Genomic DNA, 13,523 nt, shown 5'->3' with positions numbered 1-13,523 from the left:
AAGAGCACGGCGGGCACGTGGCGCGGATAATGTTTGGGTATAACGTTAGAATAATAAAGAATGAATTCTTTTTTCGTGAGAGAATGGTGGATGTATCCAGTTAAACCTATCAAATTAATGTGTACTTAAATCGTACCAAATATGTATTAGTGTAATAACCATAACCTTAACATGCAATCAGTTCTATCGCGCCACCGTTAGATGGCATTAGTTTTACCCTGAAACACGCTACCGGTTTGTTAAATTCAATAGTATTATAGGAAATGAAACTATTTTTCCGGATTTAAATCGCGTATATTTCGGATTTAAATCGCGTATATTTGTTTTTTTATTTAAATCCGGAAAAATAGTTTCATTTCCTATGTGTAGCAATCGCGAAAACCTAAGAATTCAATAGTATTGTCGATAAAATTAATGAATGAATGAATGGATGAATTAAGAACGAATGAATGGATGGATGAATTATTGGGTGAATTAATGAATGGATGAGTGAATGAATGGATGAATGGATGGATGGGTGGAATTAATTCCTTCGTCCATTAATTATGCATTAATTAAGTAATTTATTCATCCAATCATTCATCCGTCCGTCCGCAATTAATGAAACAATTAATTAAATTATTTAATTAATTAATGCTTTCTATTGCTAAGGCATTTGTTATGGCACTAAAAGACACTCAAGTTATTGAGACATTTCGGTCCTTACTAACTGCTATCTTAGCTTCAAAGTCAAAGTCAAAGATCATTTATTCCATAGGTAAAACAAATGTACTTTGAAAACGTCACATTTATACTACTGCTCGTTCACTACGCTGACTTCCCTGAAAAGAACGAGCTAGAAACTCTAGGGATTGCTCTTTACAAATAAACTTAAATGCTATGGAATACACTTTAAGTCAAATTTGTGTGGATTCTCAAGCCGTGTCGTTTTTCCATACATCTTATCTAACACATAGTCTTCAATTAAGTATGTAATATGACTTTTCAATCAAAATATTTTTAATGTATTTTTTAAACTAAGGAAATGACAACCTTAAAGAATCTTATTATAAAAACGTATCCAGTTCCCCATAAAAGAGTTGTTTACCTTGGTTAAACGAACTTAGCTTTAGGTGGCTGGACTTAGCTCCAAGGTTAATATTATGGATACCTATCTTCTTTCTTATTGAAATTATGTATATTTTTACGGGCTTAAAAAATATTTCAGTAAATGTACTGTGATGCCACCGTCATGGTACCAGTCTCCTTAAACTTTTCTCTGAGAGTTGGCGTTTCCTAGAGTTCCGGGTACTTTCTTGGAATAATAACTTAAAATAATGCACTAGTTTAAGTATAGTTTATTATTATGAATGATACAAAAATTTAACAAACACAAAGAAAAATTCCCTCGATCAGACTTGGACTAAAGACCAAGTCAGCAGATCTTACGAACATCTCTATGTAACCTTTATTTGGGTTTAATGAAACGGTTTTTTCCGTAGCGCCACATGTGAGAAACTTATGAAAGTTTCTTCACTGAGTCAGGTACGTTTACTGCTACTAGGTATTCACAAAAGATGGCGCTATATTAATTAGTGGAATATTATCACAAAAAATATATGCATATTATGGTGGAAAAGCATGATCATATTCAATAAAAGAAATATTAAAGATAAAATAATTTAATTACTTAATCAAAATTGATAATTTGAGGTATACACGCCATTCTGATGTCAATATGGCGAATGTCCCTTGGCATTGTTATAATTTCATTCTAACGGAGGTATAGTTTTTTAAAGTAGATATTAGTACTCACTAGTAGAATTTAGTTACATTATTTTGGTACGATATTTGACTGAATTTGTTCCATTCTGAAAAGGGCGTGAAGTATATACGAGTATATGTATGTTTTTTATGCTTCCAAGTGACGAGAGCTTTAAATCGCAAAGATCTTATGGGCACTGCCACTGCGCCCGTCACCCTGAAACATAAGTTAACAAGTCCCATGTGCCTGTAATTGCGGCAGAAATAGGTAAGGTAGCAGTACTTCCCTGGACTCACTCTATCACAAGGAGCTCTACTGACAGAGTAACGAGACTACTGACAAAAAAGTAACGAGAATGGACACTCTCCGCCCCTCCCTAGCTTTAGATACCGCAACATGCCCCTCACATTGACGGTCACATCGACGGAACGGCAATAAGGCTGTCGGCAAGCCGTTATCGCACCAAATATTATTCTAATTGGTGAATTAATGAAAAATATAATATTATATCGACATAAATACCTAATGAACGTGTGAAATTATTAGGATTCTATTAATAGAATTGCAGATAACAGATTTTGCTATGTTGCCGTCCTGACCACGTAATTGTACGAGAAAGTAACCCGAGTGGGTAACCATGCCACTTCACACATACATTTGCGCGTGTGCAGATAGCGCCATGCTGTATGTAGTAGTAGTAGGTAACTTTCGACTGTTGTATGGAGTGTCCCGGGTGTGCTACTGATACTAACATACACAGCACCATCAAAATACGTTTACATCGAGTGTGCTCGCTTAACTATCCCCTTACTATCTACCATATGGCGTCACGAAGTTAAAGTCTCTATAAAAATTAAACAACTACGATAAAATAAACTAATCTTAACCTTATTTCGGTTCTTAAATATGACAACACATACCCAAATAATATTAACATGCACAGCCCGTTGCACCAAGTGTCAAGTACCAATATTGACATACCGAAATAATAGTACCAGTGTTTTTGTCCAACTTATCAAAGACCATGTAAACATACATAGATAATTTTTACGAATCTGGAACATTGCAAGATATACTATTGTACACATACAGAGTGAAATTTTTATATCACATTATTTTATTATTGATACCAAATTCGAACAAACCAACGTTCCTTCAATCTGAGTGGGCTCGAGCCAGTGTCTGTTGACTTATCTTAGTGCTTATTATATATTCGATCTTTGTATCAATAATAAAAACAAACTAGTGGAGAATTTTCACAAAAAATCATGAATGTCATGTCACGTAAAAACATTATGATATTCAATAAAAAATAAATGTCACATAATTTGTTTTGTTTTTTTTTTTCATTTTATTAGTAGGATTCTGAGTATAATAAGCCTACAAAGTACCATTGATGGGATAAATACAAATAAGAGAATCACTACACTACAAGTGACGTGGGATCCACTTACGCCGTTCATGTATCACCGCACCTGCCACTTCAAATCGATTAGGTGTCATAGGGTGTCACCACATTTAGTAGTGCGGAATTGATTTGAATCGGTCCGAAAATGCCTTATGTTTATGGAGTAAGAACGAACTTTTACTTCTCAAATTGTGAAGAAAATCTCAGCTGTACCGTACATTTTGCTAACAATTTCAGTTTCTTAATTTTTTTGGTTGCCATCGTGGAAGCTATTAAGTTATTAAGTATAATGTTTGAGGTTTTGTGAGACGTTTGAGCGTCCTCGTCTGCGCATTATTATTAAAATTATCTAGTTATGAATTTAACAGTGCCTTGGTGATTTACTGTGTAATTGCATGAAATAAATTAATAAATGAACATGAAGAAGAAGTAGTTGAATAAACATTATTTGCACCAATTAATTTTATCGCTTGGAACGGCTTATCCTTTCTATAACAATAGGGTAATAAAATCTTTAACACTTATTTTACTAAAACGTACATAGACTTAATCATCTTGGTCCATCGTAAGAGTCATGGGTGCGTTCAATATTTTTTTCTGAATTCTAGTTTTCAATTATTTATTCACTCATCAGGTCGTTATTTATACCTGTAACCTGTAACATACTTCGTAAAATACCGACTGCCGACCCTTTTCTTACTAATTCAACAAAATTACTTCCGCATAAAGATTACCAAGTTTAGAATTAAGTGCAAATGCGTAAAAGATTTAAGCTAGTTGTTTGCACTATAAATGACACGTGAGTTACTGAGACGGCTCACTTTTTTGCATTATTGTATTCTAAAGATGAAGCGATAAGACTAATCCAGTGCACATAATATTTCTACAACTATACTTATTCAGAAATCTGATTTAAGTTCTAAAATAATACAAAATTTGTCACCCTGTATGTATATTTACACGCAAAATAATCTCGAATTTTACATAGTATTAATCTTATTTAATAACAATAATTTTTATTTATTACTTTGTTATCGTGATAATTCAGACTTTGCCTCTCTTTTGATGCGAGGGTAGGATTATGTTCGTCGACATACATTTTTTTATATCAAGTGATGGGACAAACAAGTCGTACTCCTGGTGGTAAGTGACACGCCTGTCCATGACAAAAGCAGACGTACTCAAAGCTCAAAATTGTAAAGATCAGGGCATTGAGCACATTGGCGACCTCCGTGTTCGAATGGCACTACGGTTTTCATGGTATCGCCATCTCTGAGGTCGGGTTCAACCAATGTAGAAAAACTTTAGAAGCAGTAGACCGAGTTCGTCCAAGGAAATACTGCCACCTTACATATTTCTGCCGCCAGGCAGTAATGTCTGCATGACTATGTTTCATATTTGAAGTGGCACAGTAACTGTTATGGACAGGCGTGTAGCTCACCATCAGGCGCACGACTTACAAAAGACAATGTCAAGTATGAAGCTTCATTCGCATCATGCGTCTTTAAATTTAGTCAAATATTACTTATTTGGCAGTAATTATTATTAATACAAAGATCGAACACTCAGAAAAAAATCCTTCGAACCGACGTCTTCTAGCTTACCGTGTCAGACGCTATACCAACTAAGCCACTGAACGAACAAGCGGACCTCACGAATTTTTCTATGTGCCATTTGTCGTGTCTTTGTATTTGGTATTTCAACGACTTTTTAGTCGTAGCGCCATCTATGAGAAATCTATGAAAGTTTTATCACCCAGTTAGATACCTTTATAGCTACCGACCCTGGCGAGAGATGTCGTCATTCACTGTATTTTAATTTTTTATTGATTTGATATTCAATTATTTTTTGTGAAATTACTCCACTAGTTTGTTATAATTATTAATACAAAGATCGAACATTCAGAAAAAATTTCCTCGATCCGGCCGGATTCGAACCGACGTCTTCTAGCATACCGTGCCAGACGCTATACCAACTAAGCCACTGAACGAACCAGCGGACCTCACGAATATTTCTATGTGCTTGTTGTCGTGTCTTTGTATTTGGTATTTCAATGACTTTTTAGTCGTAGCGCCATCTTTGAGAAATCTATGAAATTCGCAGTAATTGGTTTGGACGAATGACGGACGGACGACAGAAATAGAGCATTGGGTGTTTGTGGTACCGTCGTTGTTTCCGATTTACATAACACAAGTGCTGCAGTTACTAACTTTGGGATCAGAACAACGTATGTAATGTTGTCTAATATTTATTACTGCCTCTGTCACCGAACGATATCATGCTGTTCTGCCCCGCAGAGGTCCCGGGTTTATTGGGTGTTTTATAAATATTAGCATGGCCTATATTTATTTCTCTCGTGAGTTTGTGTGTAATTTCTGCCGTCCACTGACTAAAACGCGGCTAGGTGATAAAAGATCAAATATTCGTTTTAAATAGCAAAAGATAGAGCACAAAATTCTCTTTTGATAATCTCAGTACAGAGTACTAAAAAAACCGACCTGAAAAGTACGTGGAATTACCTCTATTTGCCAAGCTTTATTGAAATATCCCCTATAATAGTTCGCCACTATACGGGACTTAACACAGGAGATAATAAAAATCGGTTCTACTCATTGACTTACAATTATATGGACGTCGCGTCCACGCTAAAAAGTGTCCGCACTTGTAAGGCACTAAAATCGTATACAGAGCGCCAAACTCCGCTTTAGTCTTCATTTGTTCTACTGACAGCGCGATACTGCGATGACATTACAATTTAAATTTCGAATAGGTTGACTTGGGACATTTTTTTCGTGGTTTTTGTATTAGACCCGTCGTCCATTTATTTGTAAGTCAATGGTTCTACTACTCAAAAGTACATTGAGAGAGAAAAACGCCTTGAATTAAGGAATAGCAAAATCAACCATTAAAATGATTGCTCCTTATACTAAAATTTAGGCGCTATTTATAAAAGTGAATCTTCATGCGTGAACACCTTAGAGGTGGATAATTTTGTTCAAAATGAAATGGAAGTACCCTCAACTTTCTAACAAAAAAGAATCATGAAAATCGGGTCACAAATACCGGACTTATCGCGTAACATACATACAAAAAAAAACATACAGTCGAATTGAAATCAGTTAAAATTAGTTAACATGTTCGACTTGTCGGAACTTGCCCTAACTATCCATAGCTGAAATATCGTCAAACAACTTCAATATTCAAAAACTGGACTATGATTTTTTTATGTTATCTCAAAAAATTATTTTGTCACTTAGCATTTTAGTCAGCGGATGGGAGATTTGTGGTTGTTTATGTGTGTGTCCATGGCACACATGATACAGGTTTTGTTTATTTAATATATGTGTGTTATTTATTTATTTAATCATCATCATCATCTTATCAGTCGGAAGACGTCCACTACTGAACATAGGCCGCCCTCAAAGATTTCCAAACCAGCCGATCGGACGCGACGTGCATCCATCGGTTACCCGACGCCATTACCAGGTCATCCGTCCATCTGGTAGAAGGCCGTCTCACTGAACGCCTTCCGGTTCGTGGTTTCCATTCGAGAAAATTTCTGCCCCACCGGCGGTGAGTTCTACGAGCTATGTGCCCTGTCCACTGCCACTAACCCTTTCAGCTACGTCGGTGACTTTCGTTCTTCTACGGATCGCCTCATTTCTGATTCGATCACGTAGAGAAATGCCGACCATCGGCAATCAGTAATCGTTTATTGCATAGTCACATGTTAATAATATTAAAATTACAGTACATGTGACACCCTGTAAGGGTGTTTGCAAAGAGAGTGGCGCTATACACATTTTAAAAATAAGATAAAAATTATTACACAGTACTATTTCCTAATTGATACCACGCATACAAAATGGTGTCTAGTAGGACTATATAATTTACACATTATGTTTCAACTATACTAATTGATATAATTTTAAAACTAAATACTAATTGAAATAATTTTACCTACATACTAACATTATACACAGAAACATACAATTATAATTTTCTATTATTATTTCATATTAAATCATTTAAAAAAGGTCATCAAATATATCATTAAAGTATTCTGTTATATTGTAATAACTCCTATCAAATAAGAAAGTTTTTAATTGTCTTTCGAAAGCCTTGGAATCCTGAGTACATTTTATGCTGTTCGGGAGATGGTTATATATTTTTATTAACATTGAGTGGGGACCTTAGCTCGTTGAGTTATTTATTTATTAGTTAGTATTTGTTATTATTACAGCACCCGTCACTCTGAGGCTTACAGTTGACAAGTCCCATAGGCCTGTAGTCTCATTAACACTATTCGAACCCTGAACGCAGTAATGCTCACATTATTGCTTGGCGGAAGAAATAGTTATGGTGACAATAATTACCCGGACGAACTCTTTCACAGTGAACTCTATTGCTTCTGAAATAAATGTTAATATGGCAAAGGGGAAATGCAACCGATGTTTGCAAAACGCTATTACCGTTTTTCACGCGATTGAATAAACAGTGAAGGAACACATCGAAATCAAACTTCCTGTCCATGTTTTTGAAATAAAACTACATTACGGTAGCACATCGAGGTACAAAATGACGGATCTTGTTCCATTACATTGGAGGTGATATTCAAATAAATGTGTATTAGGTTGCATTTTGACGTTATAGCAGCTTCGTACCCATAAATGTTTAAATACATTCGTAAATTTAATAACCTAACCTCCGGTTAAAAAAACCGACCTCAAAAGTCATTCATCCCCTAGTTTGCCACCTTTGGAGGTGGAATATTTTCTGAGGTACCTTCATTCCAACAAAATCAAAAAGAAGTTATCGCGTAACATACATACAAAAAAAAACATGCAGACGAATTATTGAGGACCTCCTTGTTTTTTTAAGTTGGTTAAAAAAGAAATGGACGGGGTGAACAAGAAGGTGACATGTGATAAAAAAGAATTAAAGAAGACATACTTCGCCAATCACAAAATAAACGGGGTTGATAATGCAAGAAAGAACAAAAACATTCTGCATAATCAAGTTGGTAGCAATAGAGCTCCTTGTGAAAGAGCTCGTCCAGGGAAGTACTGCCACCTTAACTATTTCTGCCGCCAAGCACTAATGTCAGCATTACTGTGCCGGTTTTGAAGAATAAGGGTGCTGGTGAAATTACAGACACATGGGACTTGTCAACTTATGTCTCAGGGTGACGGGCGCAATGGCAGTGTCACACAGATCTTTGCGATCTAAAGCTCTGAGTGGCACTGCAACTGTTAAGGACAGGCGTGTAGCTTACCATTAGGCGTCCAGGTTAAATTTCTTTTTTTATGGTATCAAAGGACAGAACAATTACTGTCAAATAAGTAATATTCGACAATATACAAAGACAATATCAAGTACGAGTCCTGTACTCCACCTACGGTGGGGTCGGGCTCGGCCTGCGACGCGTGGTCGGGTTCAGTTTACGGGGTGTGCTTATGCTCTTCGGTGGCACAGCAGTTAGTACTATGGGCGCTTAATGAGGAGGTCGATTCCCGATTTGGGCCAATTTAAGAAACGAACATTTTTAAGTTGGTTTTGATCTGAGTATTGTGGATTATCGTTGTTTTGGTATTCATAGTACAGGAAATTCGGCAGTAGTTTGGCATTTTTTCCCCCTAAATACTTATCTTTGGCATAGCTTTCAAGAAAATAGAATCTAACAGATATGGTTGAGATACAACAACGCTATAATAAGTATCTCATTTCCAGTACATCGGGAAGTAAGCCTTACATTTTTACAATTGTGAGATCTTGTACTCGTAATCTATTACGCCTCCGTATATAATTACCTCCATACGAATGCGTGCGGAAGCTTCGGACTTCGCCTTCGCCCTCCGCGGACCTCGGCCTGCGGCCTCAGCACTTAGGACTTTGTTTTTAAAAAAATGAAATAACTCTTTAATGGCGGCCATATTTAAAAATTACAAAAATATTATGACCACTAATTATTATCAAACAATCTTAGAAATCTTTTCGTGCTAATTTTCAGTCCGAGCAAAGAAGTTACATAAATAAATTACGGCTACATCGAAAAACAGCGGAAACAAAATTTGTACCCCAAATTATGATGCCATGTCATTTTCAGTCGAATTAGAAGAAATTTGTATCTATCGCCAAAAAGTTTGTATGGTAGCCATATTGAAAAATGGTGAAAAATAAATTTTAACCGCTAATTATTATTAAACACTAATAAAGACCCCATAAGTATGCCAATTTTCAAAGGGATCTGAGCAATTTTTTTTATGCTGCCAACGAACGCTTCTATGACGGCCATATTTGAAAATAGCGAAAAACAAATTTTGAGCACAAATTATTATCCGGCATTTCTAGTGGCCTATACATGTCAATTTTCAGTCGAATCAGAGCAAATCTCTTTCAGCAGCTATTTGTAACGAAAAAAACACTTGTATGGCAGCCATATTAAAAAATGGCGAAAAGAAATTTTTGACCCCAAATTATGATTAAGGACTCCTAAAGACCCTCGCATGCCAATTTTCAGCCGTTACGTTTCAGCACGTTTTTCTTCGGCCGCCATTTTGAAATCGCATCTTAATTTTTTTTAACCCAGGCAGTTGACCAGTGTTACACTCTATGACATTCTTTCGAGCATCTCCTACCTATCTCTAATAGTTTCCACGATAGGAGGCTTTGAAATTTGTATGGCGGCCATCTTGTTTATTAGAATTTCGAACATTTTTTACATCCCGCGGAAATTGACCAGGGTGTATCTCATAAAAATGCACAAAAATCCCCCCCATGTATTATAGTTTTTGCAGGCCGTTGATCACTCGTTCACATTTTCCACATTCAGGTCTTCTCATATTTTATTCTTTGCCTTGGAGCCTATCCACGTACAACGGTATAAATATCTTTTTTCCACCATATCGGGAAGTATGCGTTCTATTTTTCTAAGGGAGTCTAAACTTGTAGCTTTATGTATATAATAAAGCTTCATTCGCATCGCAGTGTATTACTTATTTGTCAGTAATTGTTTCGGGCTACTGTCGGACAGAGAACAAGCGTACTGTCACTGCGTAGGTACGTCACCCTAAGGCATAAAGTTGCCAAGCCCCTATAATTTCAACAGCACCCTTACGTCCCTAGATCTACGGTGTTTTGGTATGCGTTTGGACGGTTTGGACTGTGCGTCTTTTTTAAAAGCTACAATCAGTTCTGAGAGGTTTCGGTTGAACTTCTTAGTTTTTTTACTTGTACTAGTATGCCAACTTTCCAGATAGTTATTGGTTCTGTGTCGCTCTCCAAAAACCGACCATTGTTTCATATTCACTGAAGTCAACCAATTTCTTTTAAAATATCGAAGAAATGGTTGTAAATGTTGGTGATTGTCGAAATCAGTAAGACAAACTAAACTAACACTATGCTAGGCAAAAACTTACCAATATGAGATGATCCACTATACAATGCAACAAAGCCTGTCCTGGACAAGTATTTGTGCATATTCTATATCTTTTTCCATAACACCCATCAAGGACTGACTCTACAACGTCTTGCCAAGCCCCTTGGGGTAGTAAAGACTTCAAAACTTCAGTTGTTTGCTTTCGAGGAGGCAACGCGTCTGGTAGATGGAGTAGGTTGTTTATACAGTTCCATTGGTGGCACTGAAAAATGATTTATTTTAATATTTTTGTCATTAGAATTTGGAGAATAACGAAATAATTTATTAGAGAAATTCACAATAGTCGACACTGTCATCTACAATGGAATATCGTTAAACAAAGCTCCGTTTTCATAAGAAATATTCCTTTATGTATATATAACAACATTTTTTAACAATTTTAATTTTATTTATTGAAATTTATTTGTGAAAACTGCACTAGTTTTGTTGTGATTATGAATTAAAATACAAAGATCGAAAAAACACACAGATAAACTTCGTCGACACGGTGGTACTAGAACCCACGGCTATGCTGCACCTTAGCATTGCTCTAATCTACTGAGCTACAGGTGAAGTTATCGAGTTGTCGAAATTCTCCTATGTGTAATATTCTTTATTGTAATTTTTATTACAAATAAGCTATAAAAAGTAACTTTTTAAACAAAATATATTATTTCACTGAAATTACAATTGACGAAACGTTTAAATAAAATTTTGTTCAATTTAAGATATTTGTTTCTTGGGACTTTCAAACAGGTACATTTATATTTTTTATTATTATTTTATTGTAAATTTGTATACTCCTAGATCTTCCATTGTGCATGAAATATAATTGATTGTTATTGATATTACTAAATGGTATAAGATACTTAGGTACACTTAAATTATCTTGTAGCCCTCCGTATTTTATACTATGTATTTTATTATGTGTTTTTTATTAACAAATTCTGTTGCTTACCAATTTAACATCTTTTAAGTAAGAATATCCAAATTTATTGTCTGCAAAAACCTAAAAATAATAATTACATTATTACCAAACTTTAACAAATAAAAAACGATTATTAGAAACTCAAGTTCAGTAATACATCGCACTGTTAATACAATAGTATATTAACTCAAAAAAAGGACTTTCTCAGAATCGACGAAAAACGAACTACTCACTTCCTGCAAAAAAAAACATTAAAATTTATATGTTATGGTTTATTATAGACCCTTAAACAATTTCTCAAATATATTTAAAAATAAAATGGAAAAAATAATTTCATGTTTGTGAATAAGGATTATTTTGGCCGGAAATAGCTCACATAAAGTGTGTCTTATTTTGAGTGAAGATATACCTTTTGATTGTTTCTTACAATATTCTACCGACGGTTTTTTTGACGTGTAAAGAATCAAATTTTACGTTCAGTGATGACATAATATTAAATTTCACATATATCGAGTTACAACACTATTGTAATAGCAGTGCGATATATTAAATGAACAGCTTTATTACACACTACGTATTAGAACACATACATTTTTCATTTAATATTACGAAATGTTATTGAAATTGCTAGAATATATTTTTCTAGCATAACTGTTTATCGCTTAAACTCATAAAATATGCAAATTCTCAATGAGCACTTACCAAGTGAAAGAAAAAATAAAACCACAATATCTTCATGTTGCTCTATCAAAGTTTCGCGTAGGTATGACGGAACCATGCCTCAGCGCAGGTCATGTTGATAACATTTCCACTTTAGTCTCCGATAATAGAAATAACAACAAATCATTAAATATACGAAAGATTTCTTGATCTTTAGTGAATAAGTTCATGACGAATCTATATTTAAATGTACATAATCTCATTTAAAAAAAAAAACAATGTTATTATTCTTCTTCTACAACCTTAGTGGACGTCATTCTCTTCGGTTTTGGGCTATTTGCATCCAGGTTTTTCTGGTGAATGGCGGCCGACGCCTCTGGTACCGGTCCTCGGTCTCCACTCCAGCTCTCTTCTGCTCCACCGATCATAGGTTCTGCGACTGTTGCTACCCGACCCTCGTAATATTATGATTATTAACTATTAATATATATTGATATTATAATATATTTCTACATAGACAATAAGTAGAGAATTGCGGTAACAAAAATACCGTAGATTAACGAAATTGAAATTTTCTCTACTTGAAATTTATACTTTTAACTGCCTCGTTGGCCGAACCACATATATACCGGGTTCGATTCCCAGGCCGTGAGAATTTTTTATAATATCTGACGGGACGAACAAGTCGTGTGGCTGGTGGTAAGTTACACGCCTGTCAATTGCAGTGCGACTCAGAACTTTAAATCGCAAAAATCTGAGGGGCACTGACACTGCGCCTGTCGCCCTGAGACAGGTTGATAAGTGTCTGTAATTTCACCAGCACCCTTACCGTTCCAAACCGGGACGCGTAATGCTCACATTACTGCTTGGCGGCGTTGATGGCTGAAATAGGTTAAGGTGGCAGTACTTCCCTGGACAAACTCTTTTACAAGGAACTCTACAGCTACTATAAGTGAGTTGGGAGAGCGGTCAGTCCCTCAGCTTTATTTTGATTGCGTCTCCCGATTGGAAACTGCGTCTCTTCCGAGTCGAGGTGCGTAATTGCGATTCACAACTGACCGGTCGGACACTTATGACATTTCAAATCGGAACATAATTGATTTAACTCACAAATTAGAAAGATATTGTGGGAATCAGGATCATCTTCTCGCTCGGATACCCATGTGATTTCGAGACTCGGGTGGGCTACCCGATCGTATCGATTCCGATATGAATTAAAATCAGCCTGTCGGTCTGGCAAACAGTCGCTAGTCGCGAACTGAACGGAATTTTTGTGTTTGTTGTATATTTGTATTATAAATAAATGTACCGTCCAAACCTTGTCTTTATCATTACGGATCTGAAGTCTTCACAGTACCTAGTGGCT

The 13,523-nt window shown here is 35.7% G+C and overlaps 1 protein-coding gene across 2 annotated transcripts in view; it reads right to left on the bottom strand.

The window, feature by feature from the left end:
• The window catches only part of LOC113229375, a 32,430-nt gene extending 20,157 nt beyond the window's left edge, over window positions 1-12,273 (bottom strand). Inside the window, exons 1-3 of one of the 2 annotated variants that reach the window (XM_026462933.1) lie at window positions 12,200-12,273; window positions 11,528-11,578; window positions 10,571-10,792 (exon numbers count right to left, since the gene is read on the bottom strand). In XM_026462933.1, coding sequence (XP_026318718.1) covers window positions 10,571-10,792; window positions 11,528-11,578; window positions 12,200-12,235 — 309 coding nt within the window. In that variant the 5' untranslated portion in view covers window positions 12,236-12,273. The remainder of the gene's footprint in view (window positions 1-10,570; window positions 10,793-11,527; window positions 11,579-12,199) is intronic. The other variant, XM_026462934.1, reaches the window with a different exon arrangement.
• Between the last annotated feature and the right edge of the window lie 1,250 nt (window positions 12,274-13,523).

Source organism: Hyposmocoma kahamanoa, unplaced genomic scaffold (assembly GCF_003589595.1).
Source record: "Hyposmocoma kahamanoa isolate Upper Pololo Valley unplaced genomic scaffold, ASM358959v1 62, whole genome shotgun sequence".
In the NCBI taxonomy this organism is placed as follows: domain Eukaryota; kingdom Metazoa; phylum Arthropoda; class Insecta; order Lepidoptera; family Cosmopterigidae; genus Hyposmocoma; species Hyposmocoma kahamanoa.
Note: the sequence above shows the minus strand (reverse complement) of the source record. Positions and strands in the feature narration are given on the sequence as shown.